The sequence below is a fragment of the Etheostoma cragini genome, chromosome 6 (genome assembly GCF_013103735.1).
Source record: "Etheostoma cragini isolate CJK2018 chromosome 6, CSU_Ecrag_1.0, whole genome shotgun sequence".
Lineage (NCBI taxonomy): Eukaryota > Metazoa > Chordata > Actinopteri > Perciformes > Percidae > Etheostoma > Etheostoma cragini.
In genome coordinates this window covers 24,430,029-24,444,769 of record NC_048412.1, presented here as the reverse complement: position 1 = coordinate 24,444,769, position 14,741 = coordinate 24,430,029, and the positions used below count along the sequence as shown (strand labels likewise).

General features: G+C 40.6%; 1 protein-coding gene across 2 annotated transcripts in view; it reads left to right on the top strand.

Moving 5' to 3' along the window:
• LOC117945674 (raftlin-like) overlaps window positions 1–14,741 on the top strand; it is a 106,718-nt gene that overhangs the window by 16,067 nt on the left and 75,910 nt on the right. Inside the window, exon 2 of one of the 2 annotated variants that reach the window (XM_034873306.1) lies at window positions 893–1,063. In XM_034873306.1, the coding sequence (XP_034729197.1) occupies window positions 916–1,063 (148 nt within the window). In that variant the 5' untranslated portion in view covers window positions 893–915. Of the gene's footprint in view, window positions 1–880; window positions 1,064–14,741 lie in introns of both variants that reach the window. The other variant, XM_034873305.1, reaches the window with a different exon arrangement.

Sequence of the window (14,741 nt, the reverse complement as noted above, 5' to 3'; positions counted from 1 at the left end):
GTAAGTACTTTTACTCAAATCCTGTACTTTAAGCACAGTTTTGAGAAACTTGTACTTTACATTAGTTTTTTACTTCCCTTTTGTATTATTTTAAACTTGTACTTCCCTTGTTTAACTTCAACAGTTACTAACTACTTTGACAATTAATATTTAACATAAAAGATGTATAATTAGTTGAAAAACTATAATGCTCTCTAACCGATTAAGTTATTTAATGCATCACAATCAATAATTAATTAAAATACATGATTGTAAGCTTTGTGCTTGAGGAGTAATTTTACATGTGATCCTTTAATTACATTTTTCGTTCACATACTTCAAACTGCATTGCATGTTGTCATTGGCTTCCATTCATTTTGAACCATGGCCCATTGCTTATGCAAACATTTGTAAAAGTGATATTATTGCTATCAGGAAAGGAGGATTACTAAGATTATTAGATAAAGTAAGATTATTATACTCCTAAATTAATTATATTGCCATTTAATTATAATGTAATGCAGATTTGTGGTTCATATGAATAATTACATATTTTTACAAGTTAGAAGCTTAAGAGCTTGCTAATTCATTTTCATAATATACTTTTTCACCTGTACACATGCTTTCAAGTTAAAGAGCTTTTATATATAGTTTTATAAGTGCTTTTTTACCAACAATTGATACAACTTTGAAGGAATGTTTTGTACTTTGTGGTAATGCTACTTTTACTCAAATAAAGGATCTGAGTACTTCTTTCACCAAAAGTAACCTCCAATTTTAAACACCACACACACACTCGTAGACCTATCTGTGTGCAGTTAGTCATTTACTCGCTGGATGTACACACAGTCACACAAGTGAGACTGAAACACTGTCTCCGTCTGTTTTGTCTGGTTGGCAGGGTCCGTAACAGAGAAACAGACACACTGTGGAGCCATGGGCTGCGGGCTGCGTAAGATGAAGCCAACGTCGGAGGAGAATACTCCGGGGAAGATTTACTCCACCCTGAAGAGACCACAGGTGGAGACAAAGGTGGGCGTGGCCTACACCTACCGCTACCTGGATTTCCTCATTGGCAAAGATGGTAAGACATGAATTTCTATCAATCTGCTTAAAACTGGTTTTAAATAATTGGTTCTATCTCGGAATGTATCTACTTTACTGTTTTTCACACAACCCCTAATCCTTTTAATTTTAGTAGCACGCTAGTTATTATACTAAATAGAGTATAACCCACCAAAGCCTGAAATCTCAGCAAAGCAATAGTAATCCCCACAGCCCCCTTTGGCAGATTTGTGATGGTCATATTGTGCTGTCTGGTCGTAAAATCTAAATTATTGCCATATTATCATACCTCACCGTGATAAGGTAATACACTTCAAGTTTTGCATGGGGCGGAGCTTTACTTTTTGCTGTGTGTAGTATTTCACTGAATGTTACTTCAGTGTGATTAATATGTCTACTCCCCCTGTGAAAATTGTATTATACCTGCGCATCCCCAATATAAAAACATTAAGGATTCAGATGCAGAAGAAATCTATCACTCATGTACTTGAAATAACAGCAGACTGGCGGTAATTTTCATCAGGATTGTTTTGTAATGATAGAGTGTTAATTAGCGCCTGCTGCCTGTATAGCAGCCACTGTTGTAATTTCTTTTCTCACAATTAGTCAGTCATGCTTTCAGGTTGTGCTAATGATATCAAATTTTCCAGCCCAATCCACGCCAAACATCCTGCTGGCGGCCATCAATTATGTATGGCACCAAATCCAACCCACTAGCAGGGGATGCAAACAAAGTAAAAAATTGGCCGGCAGGGTAGAGAGACGGTTTTGTTCAAGATTACAGGTTTAATCCTCACAAAACTATGTTTCAGCAAGTTTCAGTACGTTTCAGTTAAGGAGAAACTGGCATGACTGGCTCCGCGCTCTGACCAGCCTGTTGAGCTTGAAACAGCTGTAAACAGCTGGAAACTGTTGACTGGATGTTGTTGACGGTCAGATGAAATGTGAGGCTCCTTGTGCTGTGCATGAAAACATCAATAAAAGAATGCATCCCTCCACTGATGCACACACAAGCACACGCAAACATGTACACACGTACACACACACACACATGGAAGGCCGGTAGATCCCCCTCCTCTCCTTCCCTTTCTCAGTCGGAGGTGTTTATGAGATAGGAGATGGTTGTTGCTTCCCGAGATGCCGAGACCTAAGGAACGGCTCAAGGTCTTTGTTGTCTGTGTGTGTGTGTGTGTGTGTGTGTGTGTGTGTGTTTATGTGTATTGAGGAGTATTCTTGCTTGTTTGTTTTGTTGTGTTCTAAACCTAGATTTAGATATTTGTTTAGGTGAGGTTCCATCTGGTGAAATTAGATGAAGGATAAAGGTAAATCAAGTAAATTAGTACATGGTAGAGTTAATCTAGGTTAGCTTTGGTTAAATTAATAAACATCGACACAAACAGATGTTGGAAACATTGGATCTAGTTGTAGAGACTTAATTTAAAGTGGCAATAATCACAGTTATTTTATAACAATACAGAGCTTGACAGCTAGTTTCAGCTCATTGTTTTTAGCTGTCCAGACCCTAACAGTGGCGATTTCAGCCATAGCCACATAAACGTAAAAGGTGAAATGTCGTTTGTTCAAAGCTTGTTTGAGCTGTCCTAAGTGGCCAAAAAGGTTTAAAAAATGTGATCAACAAAACAAAAGGGCCATTTTTAGGACCGTCTGGATCAATGTTAATGTATTTACTCCCCGAACATTTGGTGCAAATTTGTTTGCTGCATGCTGATACATGCTATATAACATGTTCAGCTTGTTATGATCTGATGAGACACAGTCAGTATGTTAGCATGCATACCAATAGGTTGTTTGCCTTGATTATCCAGAATAAGTGTGTAATACTAATGAACTTGCAAAGCACTTAAACACATCCAATATTCCTGATGATAGTTATATTTATATAATCCCCCCATAAAGTAGACCCTGTTTGTCTTCCTCCACTAGTGGGCATACCACCCATTTTTCAGACACACTTCTGTGCTTCCAGTTTACTCCCTAGACATTTTTGCAGTTTGCACACAGAACCAAAACAAAGAAAAAGACCAGACTAAAGCAAACCAATACCCAAAATAATTTTCAAAAGAAAGGAATTAGAAAGATAAACTGGTGTTTCAATGACAATATTGCAATAATCAAAAGTATTGTGCTTACACGGATTGTAATTAAATTAATAAACTTCCTGTAAACACACTGATTTCCTTCCTTCTGCCAGGAGTAGGAAGATGCCAAAAATATTGATTTGCAAAGTAGAGATTAATGTCATCTGCCAACTTCTGAAGATTTTTTGAGCAGCACATTGCCTGGAGGGCAGCCACACTTAGCCCCGCCCACAACATTTGAGGTTGAGAAGTTTGGTCTGGACTTGATCTGTTGTGGAGCAACTATGCTTGAGCAAGAGCTGGTAGGACCAATGAAATTGTCCAATTTTCCAAACTGCCGGAGCAGTTAGCTAACTAACATCAGCGGTAGCTAGCAGTCGAGTTCTGTTGACATCTATGCGCCGCTCATCATATGTCACATACTTCGTTGCTATGATTGGTTATAGGTCTATCCAATTGAGCGCAGAGGCATTTTTGGTCAAAACACCCCCCATAATCACCGCCCAATGGAGCAGTATTCTGGCTAGAATCTGAGTATGATGACATCAGGCTGAGCAGCACAGGCTCTAAGCAATACATTTAAGATTAGGGTTTATGATTAGGTTTAGATTAAAGTTGAATATACGTTGGAGGCCATTAAAGTGAGCATGTGGGAAATGATTTGAATGTGTTCATGGACGATTGTGTGTGTTTGTGTTTGCGCTCTAGGCCGGGTGCTATATGTAGACATCACTCTGTTATTTCTGCTCATGACAGTTATAGCTGAAATGCTGGTGGAAAAGGAGTTTGGTGGCGGCGGTGGGATGACGCTGAGGTTGGAGGAGGGGGGGATGGTATACAGGAAGCCAGGAGATTTAGTGTGTGGCGTGTTCACCCTGACAGTTGATTAGTCTCCATTAGTTTGTCATGCTGACTAGACTGGATAGATGGAGGAGCCGGAGAACGTCGGCGTCTGGGGACTAGGCCGCCCTCCTCAAATAGGACCTGACATAAGGGCGGGGCTGGCAGAGGAGGCCGGAGTTTGATGGGTGCTTCCTTTTTGTTGAACTCTGTGTGTCTTTGGCTCATGGCCACATTATCATCCTCGAGTTTCCCTGTAATGGTAGGGGTTGGTACTTACTGTAATCAGTTTCCTCTTACTCTGTCTGTCACTGTCAGTATGCTTCTTTCTATGTTTCTTTGTTGCTCATCTCTTAAAATGTGTGTGTTTGTGTGTGTGTGTGTGTGTGTGTGTGTGTGTGTGTGTGTGTGTGTGTGTGTGTGTGTGTGTGTGTGTGTGTGTGTGTGGTTGTGTGTGTGTGTGTGTGTATGTTTCCCATGAGAGCAAATAAAGCCTGAGGAATCAGAGTCTGGGAGTGCAGCCCCAGTGGCTGAATCATTTTACTGCGTCAGCAGATTTTCAGGTTGAAGGGTTGGCGTGTTACTCATGGCAGTAATTACCTTGTATAAGGTATGTAAGTATAGGTGATTCATGTGTCTGGCCTTTTTTTTCTACAGGAAACCTGTAAATTATTTAAGACACAGTCAAAGATTATGAATATGAAAACAGTCTCTGGTACCGCTGTATGCAATGCACATACATTCAGATACTCACAGTGTGAGCTGCAACAAAAATCAAGGATCCTTTTAACTTGACAATTGGCTCAAAGCTGAAACTGGCATAGTAGAGATTCCTAAAGATACTAACAGTCAAATACTTTTCCTAAGATAAATGAACTGTGTTGCATGAAAATGAACTCCTTCCTCTTCTTGTTCCATTAAAGTTACCCTGTGGAGTTTTGTTCTAAACAGAAAATTTACCTGAACTGTTCCTCACCAAAATACAATGTGTGTATTTCCCCATATACAACTCTGGCAAAGCTTAAAAATCACAAAAACCTGTACAACCATGTTGTACCTTCTTAGCTACCTACTTAACTGTCATGTGACCAACCAGCGGTTGCTGTAATTTCGTTCAATATCATACAAACCTGTTAATGAGAATGCATTAACTGGATAAACTTCAAGGTTAGACTCAAAGCCAACCACTACCTGTGCCTAGCTAGGCCTACTGTAGGTTTGGTGTATGAATGTGTTGTTAAATGTTAAAATGCAGTTAGGTCGAGCAGACAGTTCGAAAAATTGCAAGCTCTCCTCGGCCGCCTATAGATCTGTAATGATCAAGTGACTCGCACAACCCGGATCAATTTAGTGAGTGACTGACCCGAATCCTTAAAAGGAATCAAGTTTGCAAGCTCTACTGTGTAACTTTCATAAAAAAAGAAGCAACACAATCTTACCTCCTTTATCTCACTCAACTAAATACACTCAAGGACTTTGCTCATACAGCCTTACTTAGTCTGGCTTGACCATCAGCTTATGACGGCTAATGTTAGCAAACTTTCGATAGATATAGTCGGTCTGTTCTTCTCTACTTGTTGTGTGTGGTAAATTTAAGGGAAGTGCCATTTTCCGATTAAATGCCAGTTGTGCAAGTCTCATTTTAACTTTCATGTTACACCCTAAAATAATCACTTGTATTCTTTAGGAATTTTAATTCTAAAAAACTTTAAAGCACATTTTAAATGTTTATGTAAATTCAGACCTTTGTTAGCATATTCTTGTCCATTTTAGCCATGGTCTGATATTGTCTTCCTGTAATGTATTCAGATGAGGGACGAGGAGTCTTCATAACCCAACTTATCTGCATCACAACACTAATGACATAAAGGAAATTGTTCTTTTCTTGTTAAATTCTGATTTGGGAATCATTATTACAGTCTAATTTTGCATAACAAAAGAATAAAGTTATTGTTCAAAAACTGCAGAACATTTTTCTGCATCAGCCTTTTTAACTGGGGACCTTTTGCTAACTCTTCATCTCTCTCTATGGGAAATATGCTCTCATGATGCTGAGTTTACTTCCCTGTAACTACTGAACTGTAAATAATGTTTGCATTAATTTCTTGCCACGGTGTCAGATCATATCTTTCTGCAACCGCCACCACAATGGCCCCACAGGCTACTAACCAGCCAATGTATAAAAATAACACCTTTCACTGCAGAAACAGTGATGAAAGGAAGAGTAAATTGGTGGAAAGCTGTAGGTTATAAACCTCATCTACACCAAATATCAGCGTCGGCGCACCAATGAGTTGTTGCCTCATGTTGCTGTATCATTTTGGGGCACACATTCAGCTTCATGGTCACTCGTGCTACCATTCCCTTGCCTCTAAAAGAGCTGCAGAAAACAAAGTGCAGAGTCTGTTTGATATTGAGATCATGACCCTACAGGGAGCTGAGAAAGTGCCTTGCTGTTGCTGTGTTAGATGGTGTGGAAAGGAGACATTTCATCATAAACACAGCGAGCACAAGTCTCTGGGATGGGTGGCATGAATGTTTTTTTTTTCTTCTTCCCTAAATGTGATATTCAAATGAATAAAAACGTCAGGAGAAATGAAAAATGGAAAACATGCTCAATGCGTTGCATCTTCTTTGCCGAGCAGGTTGGGAAAACTGGAAATATAAAGATGTCGTCCTTGACATCAAAGCCGGTAAGCAGACATGCGAGGCCTGTGCACGTGCACACACACACACACACAGTCAAAGAGAGAGAGACCCAGACACACACCGTTTGATATCATCATAGGAGCTAGACACATAATTTATATGCAAAACCCCTGGAGCCCCGAGTCCCCTTGTTAATATGAGCTGTAGCAGTGGTGGCAGGTGAGTGACACGCAGGAGCAGCCCTCTCTCCCGTCTCTCCACTCAGACACAAGACCAAGCTGCAGGAGAGGTCAGCAGGAACGCCGCATGCCGGAGTGGCTTTCCGAGGGGAGATTATTCCTTGGATGGCGGCGGAGCTGGGATTTATCCCCTGGCTCCTCAGCTTGAGAGGTGGAATTGAATCACAGTTATTGAAGGGGAGAATGACATTGAAAACTGAATTCACGGTCATCTGATTTTTTACATTACATTTCCATTATATTCCTGCTGTCCAGGGTGTGGCTGCGCAGCTTAAATCACAACATGATTGTAAATTAGATGCAGGCAGAAGTGAGTTGAATGGGAAATGTGTTTCTGATGGTGTGAGAAATCAAAATGGGCAAGTGGTGATTATGTATTGGAAAATACTGAATAAATAATCCGGACCTCCTTTGGATAAGGCCGGTCTTTGCACACTGTGGGCTCCTGATGAATGTATTCAACCTGATTACTGGCAATTTGTGGAATCTTTTAGAATTGTGCATGAAATATGCATCAACTGCCATCCAAACCGACAGCACAAACTCAGACTTATGTCATAGCTTCTTGTTTCTGCCTCCATCCGTAGTTAGTGGCAAAGAAAGTGGATGATACATGTATTGTTTCGAGGCAGTCAGGCAGCAAAATGCCAAGCCATCGTTTGCGGAGACAAAGATGTCAGAGCTGCATTTTAGGCGTGTGACAGAGCCAGAGCTCAGCAGGTTCCATTCGTTAAGCTTCAAACGGGTGCAACTGCTGACAAAGTTTTCAGCAACAGGAAACGCTGATTTCTCTTCGGTTCCTTCCTCTTTCTTCCTCCATCCCTCACTCCCTGTCCCCGGCTCAGCAGCATGTTTAAGATTAGCTTTCCCTCTAATGCTTTGTACTTTGTATTCTGTGCAGACTATTTCCTGTGTCTGAAGGCTTTTTTATCACGGTTAACTGAACTCAGTTTACAGTATGCAGGTGTGTGTGTGTGTGTGTGTGTGTGTGTGTGTGTGTGTGTGTGTGTGTGTGTGCGTGTGTGCGTGTGTTGTTGCAGCAAATGCAATTTCCTCATAATTTGATTCATGTTTTTCAGGTCTGCATGTCGCGGGGATTTTAAGAAAATAAGATGGAGGCTCAGATGGTCAGGGAATAAGAGAAAAACTAACAAAGAAAGCAGACGTAAACAACATCAAGTGTGATTCAGAGACATTTTAAAGTTCGCTAAATCACCAAGACAAGAGGACTCGGATTTTAATATACAATTCATCAGATTACTGTCGTGACTGCACTTTCGACTGTCCCAGTGCTTGAGCAAAATAACACATCCAGAGGCTCTGCTTTGTTTGTTTTTAATGCGAATTCTGCATGTGGGTGGGGAACTTGCGTGCGTCATTAGATGAGTAAGTGAGTGTAAGTGTCTTAAAGAGAGAGAGGAAATGAGGGGAGAAAGATAGAAACCCAGATACAGACTGTGTGGGGTGTGTGGCTTGTATGCAAGTGTGTACCCATGTGTAGGGTGAAATGTCTTTTAAGTCTCAGAACGTCTGTGTCTGGCTCTGTGTGTTTGTATACTTCTGTTTCATCCAGCCTGCCTGCTTATTGCCTCTTCTAACGTGGCCTCTGCTGTTTTCCTGCCCGCCTGACAGAAAAATACGCCCCAGCGCCCTACTCAAAGCTTTATTGGCTCTTATTGCCATCTCACTCAGATCCAATATGTCACTATTGATTGTGTTGAAATGCAATCAGGGTCTCCACAGCAGAGGAGCAAACAATCTAAATTTAACAAAACACCTCTGCCGGCCTTCAGCCTGGCCCTGATAGCACCTCCCAAAGAGGAACAGATTTATTTATGTGCTTGGAGAGAAATAGAGGATCTTTCACGCGGTCACAGCTATTGTTAGATGCTTTCTTAAGAAGCCTGTAAGGCAGCACCAGCAGAATGTACAGGAAGTGACCTCCTCCTTGACCTCACTTCCTGCCAAGTGGGCGTTTACAGCATGTTGTCAAAGCGAAAGATGGGCTCAGAAGTCAGATCTCAGATGTCAGTTTGTGGACATACTCACTATTTAATGGTTTGCTATTAATGTGCAAACTCTGTTTGGTGAGCTGAAGTATAAAAAGGCTTGATTGGAACTTCATGGAAAATGCATACTTGGCATTCCATCAGGCGTTGGGAAATTACTATTTTTTTAGCTGAAGAGGTCAAACAAATTTCTCAGCTCACAGAGGAACATTGTGATCTCTGAGCTGAAGTGAAAACAAACAATCATCATACACAGTATCTGGGTTATGGGTTTTTATCCCAACAGTGACACGTAATCAGACAGGCAATTGACAACTGTGTCTGTCCTAAACTAGCAAAGATACTTGCGTCGGGATTTACACTGTGCTGGGGGCATGATAGGGCCCCAAGACTCTGAAAGACTATTCTTGTTTTCCGACTAAACACAACTTTTGTAATACACCTTCTAACACCTGAACTACAACACCGAAGAGCGGGCAGCAAATAAAGGCGTGCTGGCCCTTTTAGAAAAAAGAGACACCAAAAGCTGACAGGTCCGGCTCCAGAAGGCAGAATGCGGAGTCAATTATCACAGCAAAAACTCCTCTAGATGTAGGGAAGACATACACTCATCCAGGCCAGCTTAGTCTCCTTCTCCCGTTAAATGCAACACGCAGGGAGAGTTGACAATTAATTTTACGGGCTAGGTAAGCCTTTAGTAGCTGTATTCCTTTGTTCCACAAGCCCAGGTGAGCTTAGCATTGTAACAGTTGGATCTCCTGCATAGATGAGAGACCACAAAACAGTGATTAAGAGATATCCAAACATTCCTTTTGCAGACAGTTGTTTCTCCCAGAGCTTAAAGTCTACTCCCACTCCCATTATCAACCAGCTCCAGCTGAGAGCTTCTGAAGTTATGCATACCCCTCCCACCACTCTGGATGTGTTAGGGAGTTGAAAACTGGGCAATTTTTCAAAAGCATTCCTCTAGTTAGTATGAAATGGCAGAAGCAGTGAGCCCCATTCTGCTGCACCGCCTCCCCTGATAGACCCTCTTTACTCGGAAAGCAGCTCTACGGTGAGGCCTACCGAACTCACGGCATCGATAGGTATAAGAATGCAGCTGTTTTATTTAAGCGAGTTTGACAAGTGGGGTGAGAAATTCATGAAAAATGTGTGTTAAACAATGCTGAAATTGACTCTTTTCTGGCGTTCCACAGATGAGAAATAGCATCTTTAGACAGCACTGTGAAACATGCTTAAACTAGTGCACACTGTGGCCTCACAGACCTTTAATGTGATTTCATTCTTGCAAGCATGGACTAACAATTTGCCCGAAGCCATTGTCAAACGGGAATCGAGACGCTACCTGCGTTTTCAACCCATCACATCAAGGGGTGACATTCAAAAATAGCATGCTGATTGGGGTCAATTTGCCTGCATGTAACAGTTTGATTGCACTGACACCCACGTGGGATGCAGAGAGCGGTTTGTTGGTGTGATGAATTTGCAGTCATGGGAGAGATATGAGGGAAAAGCAATCAGAGTTCAGCGTCTCCAGCTGCAACATGGACATATAATTCTTTATTCTTCTGTGACGACTTGTGATAGCACCCTGATGGGTAGAGTTTATACTATGTGATGATATGTCTAAACACACTGTGGAGACGTCACATGCATTTGTACTAGCAGTATACTATTGTTTTTAAAAAGATTTCTTGCCACCCACGTAATTCACGCAGTGAGCACAATTGAGAAAATCTTTTCAGTGAAAATAAAAATTAGCTTCTAATTACGCCCCCTTAATTCCCAGAATTTAAAATATATTGATTTCTAAGTATGTCTGATTAACCAGTGCAGGTGCAGTTTTTGTTTCGTTTCTTCTGAAAAACATACACGATGACTATATGAACTATGCAAATGTAAAGGAGCCTTTTGTGTGTGACTGTGCATCTCTTTTTCAGTCTATTGTTATCATTATGGACGAAAGAAAGAAACTAGGTGGCACAGAAGCACAGTAGGTAGTTAATTATGAAATAGATATCGCGCACGTGCACTCACTCCGTCATAATTACACATCCGTCTCACATTTCACTCAGCTGTCTGGCTTTCTTTGGGTCTACCATTGTTTTCAAGGAGTCAAATGACAGTGGTGGGATGTAGAGTCGTATGAAGAGAGGGCCACCTGTTGCTCAGCAGGGTCCCCATCTGGTGGGAGATTAAGGTGCGAGTGCGGGGGCCGACTATAATTTGACTTAATTACTTCTGAAGAGACTGGGTGATGGATTAGCGCTGTTTCTATTAGCATGCGCTTGGTCTCTGGTTCCCCATGGCCCTCCAGTGCAGCCCAGTGAAACTCACAATTGTCTAAAAGCATCCATCCATATTCCTCCGCCTCCATGTCGGAATCAGGATTAGATGATACATTGTTTTGTTCCTATGTAAGGCTAAAATTAGAAATATCTCAAAAACTAACAGATGCATTGCCATGAGAGAACAGACATTCATAGTTTGAAAATTATCAATCCAAATGACTTATCTGTCCCTTATAGCTTCTTTTAGTTTTTGACTAAAACCCTGCAAAATAAATGACACTCCCATCAGCCTCAGCTGTATTTTGTGTTTAGTGCTAATCGGATAATACTAGCATGCTAACAATCTCAACCAAGACGTCACCATTGTAAACAATCCACCTCCTAAACAGACCTCAGACAACACAGGACTTTCACCCGGGAAACCAGGGATCAGGTCCCAGTGTATAGCGTGTTGTTTCCCCGGCGTGTGGCGTGTCATTTCCCCTTCTTTTCCTAAACCCAACCGTGTTGTACCATTGGACAGGTATCCCGGTCTTTAAAGCAATGCTAACTAACTAACTCTAAAAGAATTTACTCAGCTTTGTATAAAGAGTCTTTGTTTCATATGAAGGTTAAAGTGAAATTATAACATTTAAAAAAACAAATAACACAACCTCCCTCTTACCAATGAAAGTTGAATTTATTATCAATTAAACACAGCTGTGTACAAACCAATAGGGATTAGGTACTATGTAAAGTGTGGCTTGGTCCTGTCGCTTACTTTACAAGGACTTTCCTGAAGTCAACACCTGATCTGAGTCTGTACAATGTCAATTATCTGGCTATATTGCACATTTAAAACAACAGAAGTTGTTTTAAATGAAGATGTGTAAATTAAAAAATAAAATGGATTTGCTACATGTCATCTTAAACATAAAAAACTCAATTGAGATTTGGACGACATGCTTTAGCAAAATACGTTGTAGTGAGCAACAGCTATCTTTTTGGTTGGCATGTCAACAAACCATCTGCTGAGACCATCCAACTGATCTCTTCTTCACACACTTCAACAGCTATTGGCTTTTGTTCTTGCAACACAGATTACATACAGTGATGGATCAGGGGCAGCCGGAATCACAGGGAAACCTTGAATATTTCACGTTCAAACCTTATTCTTGCAGCTTGAAGATGTGGAATAAAAGAAGAAGATACTGCTGTACTCTGTAACAAACAGGTCACCAGAACCCTTATACAGTTTCACAGTCAAGAGCAATTTGCAAGCCTGAAACCATTTCACACTTTGTCATTTTTAGGTTGACTCCTCATCCAAGGGTGGAATAGGCTGACTAAGAGTTAGCTGGTGGAGTATGTAAAGGAGAGAGATATTTAGTGTTACATTGAGGGTTAGGGGTGCCTTTGCTTGGATTTTTAGTGGCACTTCATAATCCTTTTTAAATGCATTTTAAATTACCTTTTCACATTGACTCATAGACACTCTGCTGCTCTCTTACCCCAAGCAGTTAAGTATTGGTTATTTTACTTCTGTTGATGCTATTGTTTGTGCAGGGATTGCATCTTCTTTCACTGCTACATGTTTGCAAGGGTTTGTACCACTCAGGTGTCTTCTTATCAAATAACAGAACAGTGGTCACATTCACACTTTTACTATTATTATTATAATAATAATAATAATTATTATTATTATTACACACTCATTTCTAATTTTCCATCTTCTTTACCTATTAAGAACTCTGTTTTTTTAGTTTTCATTCAGGATAAAAGGATCAGATTTATAACTACTATCCTATGTTGTAAAAGTCAGGCTCAGATGTCAGAGGAAAGAGGGGAATGAGACAAGGGAGCTCTTACATGTTCTAGTTCCCAGATGTTTCTTTGAATCTGGATCACAACACAACCAGCAGTAAATCGGGATGCCTCACAGCTACCTTTGACACTCCCGATCACACCTGCGCTCGCCTTCACTCGACACTGACACTGCACTTCTCCCAGCCAGGTAGTTTGGAAAAGCTTTCTGCTAGAGTGTCAGAAGTGACAAGTTGGGTTCTTCTCCCGTCAGGGTTCTTGTGGTAATTGAAGAGGCAAGCACAGCTCTCACTGCAAGACAACGGGTAACTAGAGTTAAGGGTTCAGGAATGACTTAAGAGTGTTTTTAAATGTTTGTGTCCGAGTCTGCATTGCTTTGTTTGTTTTAAAATTACATCAAACATTATGATGAGAGTAACTACAGTAGGTGCAGTTACTGTACTTAAATACAGATCTGAGATAGCCATACTTTACTTAACTGTTATACTAATCCCCCACAACATTTATTTCAAAGCTGTAGTTACTACTTACTTTCTACCTATTGAGACAGAGATATGTAGGCTACATCGTCCTCATGATGTGTATGTTCAAGGTATTTTCAGACAGCAAGAGGGTGTTGCGGTGTTGAAAAATGAAGCCAATGAGGAAGTGGCAAAAACTAAAGTGGCCACTTGAGGCTGGCTACAAAAGGGAGTTAATGCTCATAGACCCATATGTTCGAATGGCAGAAATTACAGCAGAAAGGAAAATGTTTACAACCTGGTACAAAACATGCTTTTGCTCTCTGTAGCCCAATTTCACTGTTCATGAATACTGTGGTGGGGCTTTGCTAAGCTCTCTAAGCTCTTTAAGTTAACCGAATCAATTTACAAAATGTGAAACAGAAAATAACTGTAGACCTTCAAGTTTGTTCAAATTCAAGTTTGTCTCTAACACCGAATGGAGATGAGATTAATTAACGTTAGCTTGTGAACTCATCATAAAACACACTATTCAAACTCAAAAAATGGGACAGAAACTAAAAAAACTAATCAAATCCGCCTTGTTAGGTCTTTCTGTTGTTCCAACAATCACAAAATCTATTTTTGTCAATATGAATCTTTGATTCACAGCTGTGAAGACAAACAATGTAGGCGCTCATTTAATGCTATCTGAATTTAATTATCTGGTCCAAGTCAAAACAGTGTGTGATGTTGCTTAGCTTAAACGGTTTGAATTGTGTTATATTGCTAACCATTTCTTCTATTTTAAGCTACAACTGCTCAATTTGGCTATGAGAGATTAGAGTAGGATAGCCGCAGAATGTGCCGTATCCGTAGCCACTGCAGACACCATTTAAAATACAGAACACAGACGTTGCTGTGCAGAAGATTGTAGGTGCTTTCTGTGTAAAAATCCCTTTTTGTTTGTAGTTGTAATGGAAGAGGTTTACATTGTGGTTTTGCCACTATAGTAAAGGACCTGAATACTTCGTCATGAATTAACGTTTTATTCCTCTCTCACATTTACTTTTTTGGCTGAAAGGTAACAACAACACTACAACCCTGTTTTTTTTGCTCTGGTTGCTGTCTTCAGAGTACCGAGCTAATTATGCACCACAATCATCAGCAAAAAGCGTCCAATAGCAAAACCCACGGTGACACCAAAACATCCCACGCCTGTCAGAGAACTTAATCATCGCAGAACCCCATGTTTTAAAATTCAAATGTGCCCTCTTTTGCAATGCTAATGACAGAAAAAACCCCAATCAAGACGACACGTCTC